This window comes from Parasteatoda tepidariorum, chromosome 2 (genome assembly GCF_982258835.1).
Source record: "Parasteatoda tepidariorum strain Cologne lab strain chromosome 2, Ptep-v5.0, whole genome shotgun sequence".
Classification (NCBI taxonomy): domain Eukaryota; kingdom Metazoa; phylum Arthropoda; class Arachnida; order Araneae; family Theridiidae; genus Parasteatoda; species Parasteatoda tepidariorum.
Genome location: NC_141756.1, coordinates 95920660 through 95935427, shown reverse-complemented (window position 1 = coordinate 95935427; position 14768 = coordinate 95920660). Strand labels below are relative to the sequence as shown.

At 28.2% G+C, this 14768-nt stretch overlaps 3 protein-coding genes across 3 annotated transcripts; 1 reads left to right on the top strand and 2 right to left on the bottom strand.

Annotated features, from left to right (window-relative positions):
• Nucleotides 1–1602: 1602 nt before the first annotated feature.
• Nucleotides 1603–2833, bottom strand: Membrin (golgi SNAP receptor complex member 2). The gene has a single exon (XM_016069322.4). The coding sequence runs from the start codon at nt 2459–2461 to the stop codon at nt 1823–1825; it is 639 nt and encodes a 212-aa protein (XP_015924808.1). The 5' UTR covers nt 2462–2833; the 3' UTR covers nt 1603–1822.
• A 197-nt stretch (nt 2834–3030) lies between these two features.
• Nucleotides 3031–13747, top strand: REPTOR-BP (REPTOR-binding partner). The gene is made up of 3 exons (XM_016069323.4): nt 3031–3189; nt 9973–10185; nt 12471–13747. Exons 1-3 carry the CDS (start codon nt 3142–3144, stop codon nt 12594–12596), a joined length of 387 nt encoding a protein of 128 aa, XP_015924809.1. The 5' UTR covers nt 3031–3141; the 3' UTR covers nt 12597–13747.
• On the bottom strand, nt 7118–8584 carry Sec20 (vesicle transport protein Sec20). The gene has a single exon (XM_016069320.4). The coding sequence runs from the start codon at nt 8141–8143 to the stop codon at nt 7439–7441; it is 705 nt and encodes a 234-aa protein (XP_015924806.1). The 5' UTR covers nt 8144–8584; the 3' UTR covers nt 7118–7438.
• Nucleotides 13748–14768: the final 1021 nt, after the last annotated feature.

Sequence of the window (14768 nt, the reverse complement as noted above, 5' to 3'; positions counted from 1 at the left end):
TAACTGATTTTTCCGGTTTTCTAAACCGCTAAAAAAAGCCATTTTTTTATTGTTAAACCCAACTAAAAAAAAATATTTGGAAATAATCTTAAAAAGAAGAAAAACCGAAGTAATACAGTAATGATTATTTCTAAAACGATGGTATGGTAAACATCTTTCAAAAAATAAAGAAAAATCCTAAAATCTTGTGAAGAAAAAAAATTCTTTTTTTAAAAATGGTGGGAAAATTTATTGAATTTCGTTCTGGTTTTTTGATTTCCGGATAACGGGTTCTGTACTGTACATTCATAATTTTAGATATAGCTACTGATAAATGAATGTTTTTCCAATTAACAAAGACATTCAAGTTAGTTGTATAATCTCAAACGCTTTTAGTCTTATATCACTTCCTCAATTTCTTCCTATTAGGTTTACACTCCTAACACTTTCCACCACTTGATAGGAAAAACCTTGTGATGCACAGAAAAAATAAAGCAATACATACCTGTAAGGCCCTATGAAGAGCTCTAATATTCACAATCATCTGTAAAGTGTCAAAACCATACAAGGCCCCCTTTTAAATAAAATAATTTTTTAAAATATTTTGTAGAAATTTTGAAGAAACTATTAAATATGTAAACTAAACTCAGCAGCGCGACAGCCCTTGCGGGCCAAGGCCTACTGTGCCCATCTCAGTTTTTTTTACCTTGGGCTCTGGGGTGCAGGGGCAGATGTTCCGGTCAGGTGGTTAGCCGAACGCGGAAGCCCCAGTGTTTAGTTCCCAAGCATGCTTGGTACTCATTTATCAACCCACTGAAGGGATGAAAGGCTGAGTCAGCCTTGCCCGGCCCGAGGATCGAACCAGGGACCTGTGGCCCGACAGCGCGAGGTGCTACCTCTCCGCCACCGGGCGTCATTAAATATGTAGTTTATAAATATATATAAAAGATTTTCCTGCAATTTTCTATATAAAAAAAATCTCAGTGCTTTTTTAGGTCCATAAAAGTTGTATAAAACAGTTATTTAAAACATTTGCTTTGCACATATGCATCATTAATTTCCTAAATAATATTCAATAAATTGAGGTGACTTACACTAAACACTAGCTAATCAATTATACCAGTAATGCTTAATTAACTGTTGTAAGAAGTACTAAGACAGCTTCAAATTGATAGATATCAACTGGCTAAGAAATAAAGCTGGATGGTGCACCACAGTGTTCAAATTCTGAGTCTCCTTGGCCATAATGAGCTACTGCAGGACACTTAACATACTAACAAAGGTAATGGGTGATTCATGCACTTGAAATTGATAAGAATCAGATTATCATTATATTATGTTGCTTACTCCAGTGTAAAGCTTTGATTAGAAATTAAGTTTATTTACTTTTCATAGCATAGGCAATTTACCATTTTGTTATTTGGACAAGTAGGTACTTGGTTTTACTCATAATGCAAAGGATATAAAAATGCAAAAAAGTTGATAACTTATCACCTATTCTGTATAATTATTCATGTACATAAGGTCACAAATTAAGCAAAAACATTTAAATGATAAACGTATGCTAAACATGCACTGTAAAGCACATTAAATTTTACAATAATACAGGACGGAAAAAAAAACCAATGAATAAATATCACTTTATTAAAATTAATGTTATAAGAACTAAATAAAATACATATACGTGCAAAAAAATTATGCAACAGAATATTTTTCACTATTGGTACTTCTCTTCATTCATAGAGAACTTTTAAGAAAGCTTAGCAAGTTTTTGAGAATGTGATCAAAATATACACATAAACACTTAGTCCTTTTAACAGAATTAAGAGCATATAAAATATTTTCAAGTCAAGTATTTAACGACTAAAAACATGATGACACACGTCACAAACATTCCACCAAACAAAACATATTTATCTTGATAGGCGCGCTTCTCTATCAGCCTCATAACTGTGTTAGACATACCTAACGTATTTGCTATGTCTAAAATTTTCTTGTGAGCACCTTTTAAAGACACCTTTTGCTCGCGCAAGTTCTGCAAAACACTGGAACCAGATCCTAATAGCTCATCCATTCCTCTATGAGCATTCTGCAAACTTGAGTTATGCTGCAAGGAATGATCTATCATTATAGCCGTATTCTCTTCATTCGTAGAGAACTTTTTAGTAAGAAGTTCTTCTCTTTCACGAGCTTCCTGTTCCTGTACCATTCGTCTGTGAATGGCATTCTGTAAGGAGGTTTGATAATGACGACAATCATATTTCAATTGATCAGCCTGAACCCTGGCTGACACCCGCCGATGTGGCAGCTCTTTATTGACTAATATATCTAATTTAGAACAATTATCATTGATAGTGGCTAAAAGGGATTGTATCTCTTGTTCAATTAAGTGACACTCATCTTGCGGACAGCGTTGAAGACGGCCGAAATGCCGGTGGACTTCTTCCATAAGGGCATGAGTTCTGTGATATAATATATCCATTTCGATATAAAATAAAACTTTTGTCTAGAAAGTCAGAGGCAATAATTTAGGAATCACCAAATCATAAGATATTTCCGCATAATCTCATAAATAATATACTAAGAGCATAACCAATATGTCAACGTGTCAGTCAATAAAGTTTCATCGTAAATCAAAATATTAAAATTTTGTAAATTAATCAGCCTAGGTTACGTCAAATATTTTTTCAGGATTGTTGCCAACTCACATTTACAAAAGTAAAATTACTTAAATAAAAATATTTCTGGAAAATCTCCGAAAATTTCCCTTCGATGATGACGTCAGACAAAAGCAGCCAATAGTGTTCTAATATAGAGGGAATAATGGGAAAAACTGTCTGCTGGAGATAATGGGAAACACGGGTATACTTTTTTAAGCTCCGCACTTGATAAATATTAATAAATTAATTTAAATTTCAAACTGACTTTATAAATTAAAACTTTGGGTAACATAATTTTTTAAAAAGAAAATCGTATTATTTTAAGTCAGTAGATAAGATCTAAATAATTCAGCAAAAGCAATCAAAACAAACAGCAGCTCTGACGTCATAGGTTGCGTCATCCTGCTGGATTTTATGGCAGTTTTGCAGAGGTAAACAATCACACGCTGGTATGTTGTTAAATAAGGAACCTACGGTCAGATATAACAGTCGTTAATTTACTATGCAATCTATGGAAAATAAACATCGCGAGTATGGGGTGAAAGATAAGGTAAGAGGGAAGTCTACAGTTTTTTCATATTTGTTTATTTATTTGAATAATGGAACTGGGGGTCATGTGATATTGTTTTGATGTAAAGGTAAGCCTAATCTGAAATACCAGAAATTTGGAATATTGACTTATTTCAAAGGTTCTTACAGTATTTAATGATCATCAGAATTCCTTTCTATTAAATTTGAAGTTTTACATACTTTTGAAAAGCGATTTTAAAAGAGTGTTGCTAATGAACTAATACTCAGCTCTTTGTTTACAATACTTCCGAGAAGCTATCAACATTCTTCTAGAATCGAAAGAACAAACCAAATAAAGTGGTTTTCATAATAAAAATTATTCTTGATCTTTGTATTCAGATATTTTTACAATAATTTTTCTGAAATGGAAATAAAAACAAATTTTATTTTTTAGTGAAGGTAAATGAAATTTGTTACCATTTCAAAATTCTTTCATATTATTAAAACAAAAAGGGTTGAAATTGTATAAATGAGTATCATTATAAACTTAATAAAAAAAAATCATTATTGTTGAATGCAAATCAATACTTAAAAATCATTCTTTTTTCATATTATTAACACTACAATATTTTCATAATTTATATTTTTGCTTTACTCATTGTTTAAATCTACATAATCACTACTAAGTATTTGCTTTTATCTATTTAAATTTAAGAAATTTTAATCATTTTGAAATTATGACACTCCTAATTCTTTTATTTAGTTGCACATCATAATTGTATTCATCAAAAAAAAAACACACACACAAATAATTTTTTTAAGTAATAAGAATTAAAGTCAATATTAAACGTAGGCATGATGTTAAATTTTCTTTTGTGAAATTTGATTTAAAAAAAAATTATTCTCTGTTCTGCGAGAAGTGATAAAGGGAGTAAACAAGAAAGCTTGCTATATACAGTGGAACATCGTTTATACGACGTCGAAGGGACCACCGAAAAACGTCGTATAATCGATTTTTACTTTTAAAACTGAATCTAACTCTGTTTTCAGTTCATTTTAATGTTTAACGTGTTGATTTACATAAATTTCTAAATTAGACAAAGCAAAACAAACAAATAACCAAAGAAGAAAAATTGCAGTGTGCAATTTGAATGTATGTTACCTTTAATTATATTTTCTTGCTATTAGTCTCTACAATGCTTTGAATATCGAGTTGAACTTACTGCTTTCTATGATGCAATTTTAGATTTCTAATCACGGCCAAATCTAATGGCTGAAGCGCACTTGTGCAATTTGCAGGAAAAAAGAGAGCTTTTACATTTTCCAAAATAATTAGTTTCGATGGGTGCGCTGGACATTGGTCGATGAACAGCAATGTTTCGTTTTTGCCTCTTCATAATATTGTCTAGTTTTTTTCAGTCATCTAGTAATAATTACGTTCGTCATCCAAGCATTCTTGTTGGCACCCTTTTCTGCATCATTCATGTTGGCAAATTCCACCCTTTTTTAAAATACACAAGAAAAAATAAAAAAAATTAAATAAACGTGAACGAAATCTAAAAACCGATGTATAACCGATTCTGTGCGTAGTATAAACGATATAATTTTACATTAAAATGAATAGGAATGATTTGGGAACACACTAAAACGTCGTATAAGTGATCGTCGTATAAACGATGCTCCACTGTATTACCAACTTAACTAAGATCTGCTGGTTTGTTCTTTTAGTATTGACTATAGATCAGCTCAGTTTACCATAACCTTGCTGCGAATCTGTCAACTATGCCTAATGTAAAATGGTTGTTTAATTTCACTATTAGTTCTTACTAGATACAGAATAGTAATGGTATCCATTAAGGATATTTCATATCAAACATGATTTTATTCAGTGAGGTATAGATCACATAACTTAAATGTAAATAAAATTAATAAATTATGTAATTTTAGTTAAAGGAATTTTTTTTTTTTTTGCAAGTTTGATAGATATTAAATTTGTACTTCTCTAATTTATAGTTTAATCTCCTCTGTATAGAATCTTGTCTATTTATTACATTCATAAAACAGAAAGATAATTCCCCTCCCCCCCCCCACATTTTTCAATTTGTACCATAAGATTTTATTTAAAAAAAATGGTGCAATTAATGTAAAATGGTGTAATTTAGTAGGAAGTTAAAACATAGAAGGAAGCTAGTCTGCTAAGTATAAAATCATTAAGGTAAAAATTTATCAGTCATACTTTTAGAATGTTAAAATACTAAACAGAATATAAGAAAGTAATCTGCTATTTGAAAACAATGCATTAGTCGGAATTATAATTTGATAATGATATTGACATTCTGTAAATAAATGAAAAAATATGGCAACTTAGCCAGAAGCCACAGTTTGATTTTTTTTCTCCAGTGTTTTGTATACTTTTTAAAAATTTTTAATTCTTAAAAAATAATAGTAGAAAAAAATGTAATTTTGTCTTGAAGTACAATATAGAAAAATGTTGTTTTCTCTCGAAGTGCAATAAAAAAAATGGTACCTTTCCATTTGTAGGCCATTAAGTTGCCAATCTAAAGTCACTGGGTGTAAATAATTCAACTGTTTTTATTAAAGTCTGGCTAATTTTTTTAGAAAACCAGCACAATGGAAGTGTTTATAAAAAAAAGCGAAAAACATTTTGTACTTTGTGCACACAAATTAATTTAAAGTTGTTTCATTCAAATAACTATTTTAATCTAACAGTTACTGTGAAGTATTTTTTTCTTTAATGTTTTATTGGTTGACATTTATCCACTTTTGAAGTTGTGTAATAGAATTGCAAAACTATTATTGATGCTTAAGTAATCATGGTAATAGGCACCTTTTTATTGTGGTAATGGATGTTTTCTAAACTAGGTTATACTGCAAGCTCTTTACTGCCTATTCTTTCGGGGTGCATTTTAAACCCATTTAGCTCACAACGTGATCGTTGTGTTTTGAAACTACCTTGAGTAGTATTTTTTGTGTACAAGTATTTGTTACCTGATTTATTATTTGTGTTTAAAAAAAAATTCGACATTTGAAGACCTGTCGTTTCAAGACATAAAAATTGCCATTTGAAAGAAAGAATCGTTTTAAAAACTTCTTACCTTGTCAACAATATACCAATTTCAAAATTTAAACCTAAATGACAATTTGTAAAATAAACTTAATCTCGCTGCTTGAACAATATGCTAATACTGACAGCTATGATGTTGCAGAGCTTGCAGCAAGAACAAACTGTAATAAACATGTAAAAAGAGGCCAAAATGTGAATTCTTTCTAAATTTAGCAATCATGTCACCTTTTTAAACAATACCTTTACAAATAACTAAAACAAATTATCACTTCTAACTCTCCAGAATTTCTTTACCTTAAGAAATACAGCAATATATAGTTACAAAATCAGAAATTATATAATTTATTTCTTTTATTAAAAACAAAATTATCTGTTTGAAAATATCGCCTTGCAGAATAAGCAACTGTATACTTTCTAACTGGAAGCAGAACAGGTTGAGAGCTCGAGATTGTTGTTTTTTTTGTTTATATTAAACACCATCCATAAGGTTTTTATATGCTCCCTCATTTAAAACAAATAAGTAATGCTTTCATTTTTTATAAAATTTTAATTGGATTTCATCTTGGTTAACCCATAAATTTACCGAAAATTGCACATATTCCCTAAATATTATAGGCAATACCAATAAATAAATGAGGTAGAAACCCAGTGCAAAAAGTGTGTACTGAATTTTTTTATTAATTAAACTCTATCAACTATTTAGGTATGATCACTAGTTTAATCCTCTTGAGGTAAAATTATTAATTTTGCATTAAAATATAACTCAAAGGTTTCTGAGTAAAATATATTACTTTTCTCCTATATTATAAAATAATGTTTTCTAAAATGTTATAAATAGAATTATTTTATATTTAAATAAAAATTTAAATAAAAATTTCAAGAATGTTTACAAAAGCCACAATTTATTAAACAGATAGAAAAGGCTAACTCTAATTAAAACAAACAGTGATTAAGAGAACTAGAGGAAATCTTTACAACTGCTTCATTATCACATACCCTTTTTACAGAATGAAAATATAAATACTTTATCTGTCCACCATTCTACTACACCTAAGGAATGTTGAACTAATTTCACACAGGTTGAAAAATAGCACATTGTGTAGATGTCTAAAAAAAAAAAATATTAATCCTTTACCACACTGCAGGAAAGAATTAAATTATTTAATCACAGGTAGCTTGGAGAAAATTATTAGTTGTTTTTGCGTCAAAATAATCTCTTTTGTACCACATAAAATACACAAGCAAAAAAAAATATTGTGGCTAGTATAATCAAAACCCGATCTGTCACTTCTCTTCGACCATATTTCTGCAGAAGACTTTTTGACTGGTGAATAAAATTTCCCATGGTTTTAAATTCTTCACCAGTTTCTTGCACTATAGATGAGGAATTGACCAGCGTGTGCAAAGCTTCTTCACTTTGTTTTACTTGGTTAGCCATCATGTTGCTGATAGCCATTAAATTATCAGTGATAGAAGATGATTGTTTTGCTAAACTTTCTTTGTCCGCTCTAGTACGTTTTCTAGGTTCCGATCTTTCAAACAGTTCTTCTTTATTTTGTTTATCGATGAGAGCGAGGCAGGATAAATTTGCTTTTCTCAACGCAAATTGATTAGCGGCGTATAATTTATGATATTTTTCAACCTCTTTTAATAAATTATGCTTGTCTGTATCCTTATCTTGTTCGCGTGCTAAGTTTTCAAGTTCCTCGATAGAATTCCTCATAGATTTCAGTTGTTCTGAAATTTCTTTATTTAGAGTATTTAATATTTCAACAGATCCTGTGCATTCACGTATGTCTTGTATCAAAGCTTTTGCCTGTAAATCTGATTTAACGATGTCTTGTTGTATTATCCGCACTGTTGTTTCATCGTATGAGTGATCATTCGGATTAGCGTTAGTTTTAAACATCTTTTATAATTTTCTGGCAAAATAAACCCCTGAGAGACGAGGAAATTAATAACGTTATTTACGTTTGACGTAGCTATCAAAAGAAACAAGCACGTTCGTCGTAACCCGTAATTTCATAATCGTTGCCAACTTTTCATGACAAATAACTAGTTTCGTTATTAATTTTTTAAACTTTTTGTAGTTATTTTCATCGAATAAAGTAACTAAAATATTTATATTTTTCTATTTAATTATTTTTTTAACAGATCTATTGTTTTTTTTTCATGACCTTAATACTTTTGTTTTTAAATATTACAGTAAATGGACCGTTAAATCGAGTTTCACTTTTTTATTTATAAAAAGTTTCATCTCTCATTCATTATCAGTTATTATCATATGTTTTTTTACTTTTATTCTTTTAATGAGGGTTAAATTGGGCGAGTTCATTATTGCATAGCAACAAGGGGTGTGCTCGCATATGGAAGCGTCCTTTCTACCGAAATGCGTAGTTGAGTTGGTTTTCTCCGTCGTGACTTCGTGCGCGAGAAAAAGACCGGTGGGCTTTGAGTACGTCTTTTAAAAATTTTTTTATATATGATTATTGTATTTGTTTAAATATTTTGAAATACCTGTTTAAATGTTACTATTTTATATTTTTTAACAAAGGATTTAAATTTGTTTATAATTCATATTTCTTTAATTTTTAATATGAAATGTTTTTATCACGTAACTAAGTCAAGATAGTTTTTCATTTAATTTTGCGTCTTATCTTGTGATATATATATATCTATATTTTTCTTATTAAAAATTTTATATTCCGATCTTGGACATTGTCATTTTTTTTTGTAAAATATTTAAAGAATAGTAAATGCAATACGTTAGTTTTTTTTTTTTTAGCTTTCCACTTTTTAAAAGTATTATTTACACTGTAAAACTTTTTACCCATAAACTGTAGATAATTAAAAGAAAAGCTACACAATGTAACTATATTTATTTGCTTTCTGTTCATTTGTGTTTATTTGTTATTTTGAATATGCATTTAAGATTTTGTTTATTATAAATTTTTGTTTTAATTCTGTCAAAGTCTGTTTATCTGTAACATTTTATATAGAAAAATATCAAAAGTAGATTAATTATTATCAATAGAAGCTCTATAATTGATTGTTAAGGGGGGATTGTTAAGCATGGTGGTTTCAATATCTATCCAAAAATGTCTGATACTTGATTTCATTATTTTTATATTACTCAATTTTTTCTTTTTTTTCAAACCTGTTATGCATATGATTTGCTGTTTAATGAAGTGTTTTATATTTTAAAAGTATATTATGATTTGTATCTGCTATTTGAAATAAAAAGGAAGACAAAAAATACAGAAAAATTTTGACATCTCTTTTTTTTTTAGTATTACTGTAAAATGGAAATGATTTTTCTGACGCTTGGAAAATAGTTTAATTGATTATGTAAAAGTATTGTATGGTTAAAAATTTGTAAACAATATAAGGGCAAACAAAATTTTTAAATTGTTCAGGAGATCATTTTTTAAGTGCGTTTTTGTTGGAAAACGCAACAATTAAAATGCAGGCATAGTGCTGTTATATAGTAAAAGTTTCAGAAACTTGTAGCATTTTAATCTGGAAACGATATCAAGGAACAGTTTGATGTAAAACTGACTCAAATGATTTATCATTATATTGCTTCAAGCATTTAAAGTTAATTTTTTAAAATTTTTATCCAATTCCATTTGCCATGTTAAATAATTTCATATATGAGTGAGTATAAAATAACTTTTCTATTGACTTTCTTTTTGCTATCCTGGAAATGATACTAATATTTAAATTATTTTTAATTAGGTGAGTCCAGAAAAGGAGGAAAGGAAAGAAGTGAGAAAAGGGCGGAAGCCAGGAAGAAAATCTTCGAAAATCGATATGAAGGCCAAATTGGAGAGAAGTCGTCAAAGTGCTCGAGAATGCAGAGCTCGAAAGAAGATTCGTTATCAGTACCTTGACGAGTTGGTGGCTGACAGAGAAAGGGCTGTATTACAACTCAGAAAAGAGTTAGAAATGGTAAATATATATTTCTTATTATGTTTGTGTGTATTATTATGTTTCTTATTCATTTTTTTAATAATTGTTTTAACAATATGCTGTGTATCAAAATGAATTATTACTTTGATTATTTACCTAATAATTTTTTTAATATGTATTTAACCTATGTTTTGACATAATTTTGTATTAATAGTTAATGTAGTTTAATGCTATGATATCATTGCTATTTCTTTCTCCTTAAGTTTAAAACATATGTAAAAATTTAATGTTTAAAAATGTTATTCCTGTGTGTACGAGATGTCCTGCTGAAAAAAAATCTGATTGTCTCAAGGCTCTAAATTGACTGTGGCCGCTGCCCAGAGACCACTTAAGTCTGACTTGTACTACTACAAAATAATGACCAGGTATTCTCAATCAAATGTAAAGAATACTGCATAATTTCTTTTTTTTCTTCAATGTGTTAGTTTGCGTTTTTGTCTTAAAATCTTCGAACTTTTTTTAAATCATAATTTTGAAAATTATCTATTGTCCGTAACTTTTAATCTTATTTCACTCTAGCGGCTGTTCTTTCGGGTTCAATATTACTTATTTATTTTAGTTTTTTTTTTTTGTAATGGACTTTTTTGGTATATTTTATTTTTAAAAAATGTTAAATTATTAGCGGGTTTGTTAGAAAACAATGATATTTTTAATTAAATTATTGAATCGACATTGAGCATTTGAGGTAGGTAATAAATATTTTAGAAAGATATTAAATATTTTAGGATGCATAATTGATTAATGTCGAGACCTGCCAACTTTCAACACTGTTTGGGAAAGTTTCTTCTAGTGGTAGCTAAATTTATACTTTAATGTATTATTCTTTCTTTAATAAATTTGATTGAAAGTTATTTTTTGCACCACTTCTTGTAAATGATTCGAAAGCTTATGTAAAAAGCCACTTTGTTTTAACCCTGTCTTGGTGAGGTTTTTAAAATGGTTGCAAATTTACCAAAAATACTGTAAGCATTAGTTTTTAATTATCGACCACTCAATAAAGTATTTTGTAAAAATTGTTGTAGCTGGCAACCCTGCATGTCTCTTTATAAATTAGTCAGGTAGTTAATAATTCAGTTTCCCATCTCAGAAGAATAAAATTTTATCTGCTTTAAGCAGCAGTTGTTTCATTTAGAATTTATATAAACTTCATGCAAGGAGCCTTCTTCTTAATGCACTATATTTTAGTTAGTATAAAAAAAAATCTCCCTTGCACAAATGCATTTTGATAGGAAATAAAAAGGTTATGCAAAAAAAATTTTGTAATAATTTTTCATCTGTATATATTTCTCTTTATTGGTTGTATGTCGAAAATGTTATAAAAGAAATTCTAGTTTCTTTCTTGTTGCTTATAATATCCTTAAAATCATGACAAATTATCTTATCAATATTTTTGTTAAATTGTAATAGCTTTAATGATTGAAAATCATGATTTGTTTAAAAAAATTGAATTTTTATTTTAGAATCAAAATTAATAATGTATTTGTAACAGGGAATACAATGTATCATCTATAATTAATTTTTTTTCTACTTTGGAAAATATATCGCCAATGTCATTGCTAAACAACATTATTAACTAAAATTTTTATATTTACATCAAAATCAGTTTTTTTTTTTTTTTTCAATTTATCTATTTATAGTTTTGCCATCAAAATATCCTGATTGTTATTGATTTAAATGCTATTTAAAAATTAATTTGTAAAAGAACAACTCTCGAAATGGATTGTATTTTTGGAACATTCTTGTTAAGCTAAAAAAATTTACTTTTATGTTTAAGGTATACATTTGTTGTATTATAGACTTAGTGGTTGGCCAGCTCCGAGGAGCAAGGCACATCGACTAGAGGTCTATTGTACCCAATCTCTGGATCATAATTAGATTGAAAAATATCTTAAATGGTAGATGGATCTCAGGTTAGAGTCCCTTTGTTGTTAGACTAACCATAGGAGGTTTTCGTGGATTTCCTCTCCACATAACTCAAACGTGGGTTAGTTCCATAAAAAAGTCCTCCACAAAGCAAATTTCTCCCAATACTTGATCCAGCAGTTCCCTTGTCTTCTAGATTGGGTTCAAAATTACAAAGCAAAATTGGGTGGGTTAATAAAATCTCCGTTATTTTTCCAATGCTGGCCAATATGGAGGAGTGCAAAATCTCTCCATTTAAAATAAAAAAAAAAACTTTTTTATTTCTCTGTCTAATGAAAAAATCCTGTGACTGTCACTTTAGCTACATCGTTTATTTATGCATGTATATGTTCTTATTACAGTATACCCAATGGGCGAGAGCTTTAGATGAAGGCAGCATTCCTGAAGGAGCTCTGAAGCTTTTAGAAGAAGAAAAACGAAAAGATAGAAATCGTTTGAGAGACAAAGACACTAACCGCCAATCCTAATTTCTAAAGTGTATCATTTCTTTCAATCTCAAAACTAAATTGAGCTAGCTGGAGTATATTAATCTAAATTCATATCTTTTGGTCAATAGATTTAAAAAATATGTTTTTCAAGATTCTGTTAAAATTTCAGGGGCCATTTTATGCTTATCAGATAGTTTACACAATTTTTTATCATTAAAGCAAACCCTTCTCAAAATGTTTCATTGTAAAAATGGATCTTTTCTTAAATATTTAAATATTTTGTAATGACACAATATTTTTAATGAAAAAAAAATCACAACATTAATTTTAGAAATCGAGTTATTGACATTTTCATAATAGAATTCCTTGAATGCCTTTGTATTTAACACAAAAACAGGACCCTTGCACCAATTATCTGGTTATTATAAATTCACTAAATTATTAGATTTTTTACAAATTTAGCGAAATGGGTCGGTTCTCAAGTAGTCTTGCCAGAACACTGGTTTTTGTGATTTTTACAAAAACAGGACTTACACAAAAATACTGGAATGACCCCTGAACTTTATATTATTACATATGATTCTTTATTTTGTAAGAGTTGCATTTATTATTTGTTAGGATTATTTGGCTTTGAATCTAAGCATGTAAAACTTAATTTGTATCTCAATATTTTTTTTTTCATATTGCAATTTAAATTTGTTATTTTATAAAATTTATACATTTTTTTTATTGGAACATATTCTGAATTTTTGTTTGTAAATATTCACATTATATTTATTTAGAAAACTTGTACTTTATTTACATTACATATTTTTATATCTTAGAAATTACTGACGATAAACTTAATTTGAAATATATTATTTTATATAAATGTGATTATTTTTATTGAGCATTGCAAATGTTAAAAAATTTTATCAGAAAGTTGGTTGTTTTTAATTTTTTTTAGAGGTGTATTATTATTGTTGAAAGTATAGGTAATTAATAAGCCAATTTAGTGCTTTTTGAAATTCTTCATTTGTACAATATATCCATTTATATAACTTGTCAGGATCACCAGTTATAATTTTTTTTGTTTTGTTTGAAAATTAACATTGATTCTGGTTGTGCAATATCAATTCATAGTTAATTTTATTGTCTGTTTTTAATTAAATTCATGTTTCTTTAAAATAAATAAAATAAAATTACAAACATTTAGTATTCTTTATTCAGTATAATGTTAAGACACAAATGCCATAAATTTTAGTTAACAATGCAGTTGCTTGTTTTCTGTTAATATTTGTGATTGCGTAAAATTTTGCTGCTAAATTAGCTCTAAAATCTATTATTTTGTTACATATGCCCATTTAAATTGTTTTACATTTACTATGAACCTATGAACATTTACTTTGAACAATATGAATTCCCAAATTTAGTGCTCATTTTTTACTAAGGAAATTGCACTCCCTGTTTGAAGGGAGTTTTAATTTAAAAATATTATACCAAATCTGAGCAACTGCATACATTAGTTGTGTGGCACTTTTTCAAATTATTTTACAATTTCTTATAAAAATGAATCTTGAATTTAAAACTTACAATCTTGAATTTAAAACTATAGAACTGTGTAAAGTTATAAAAAATTTAACTTGAATTTTTTCCTAAATTATAAAAATATGTTTCAAATATGTAAGGATTTTACAAGCAAAAGGAAGAATTAAACTTCACTTGATTGTACAACATCACAAATGAGAATTACTTTAAAGAAACTTTTCTTTAAATTAAAATTTTTTAGAAACAGAAAACTCAATTTCCTTACTAAAATTTGAAATTGAGTAAAATTTTTACCCCCAAAGTAGATTATTTTTAATTTATTTGTAGTTGCTTTACAAGGAGAGATATTTTTTTAAAATTCAGCTTGAATTAAGTTTAATTTAGATTATTGAAACAAAACTGACATAAAAAAACATTTCAAGTTAATAACTGATAAGTCAAAAGTAGAAATAATTAATTTCATAATTATTTATGTCAATAGTCAAGATTAGTTCAATCAACTTATTTGATTGCTTACATGTAAAATCATAGTAACTTCAATATTAATCACTTGAAAAGAGATAATTTGAAAACCAAATCATTTTCTGCCTAAATCTTTTTTTTTTGTTTTCACCTCTTACAGTAGCGGTATTCTTATTTGTCTTCTTCATAAAAATATTCAAATAAAACAATGTTTTTTTTTTC

What these genes read in the sequence shown, in the direction of transcription:
- Membrin (XM_016069322.4), bottom strand. Translation starts at nt 2,461, where the DNA reads ATGGATATATTATATCACAGAACTCATGCCCTTATGGAAGAAGTCCAC.
- REPTOR-BP (XM_016069323.4), top strand. Translation starts at nt 3,142, where the DNA reads ATGCAATCTATGGAAAATAAACATCGCGAGTATGGGGTGAAAGATAAG. An exon ending in AGTATGGGGTGAAAGATAAG is followed by an intron (nt 3,190 to 9,972) that starts GTAAGAGGGAAG and finishes ATTTTTAATTAG; the next exon opens with GTGAGTCCAGAAAAGGAGGA. An exon ending in TCAGAAAAGAGTTAGAAATG is followed by an intron (nt 10,186 to 12,470) that starts GTAAATATATAT and finishes TTCTTATTACAG; the next exon opens with TATACCCAATGGGCGAGAGC.
- Sec20 (XM_016069320.4), bottom strand. Translation starts at nt 8,143, where the DNA reads ATGTTTAAAACTAACGCTAATCCGAATGATCACTCATACGATGAAACA.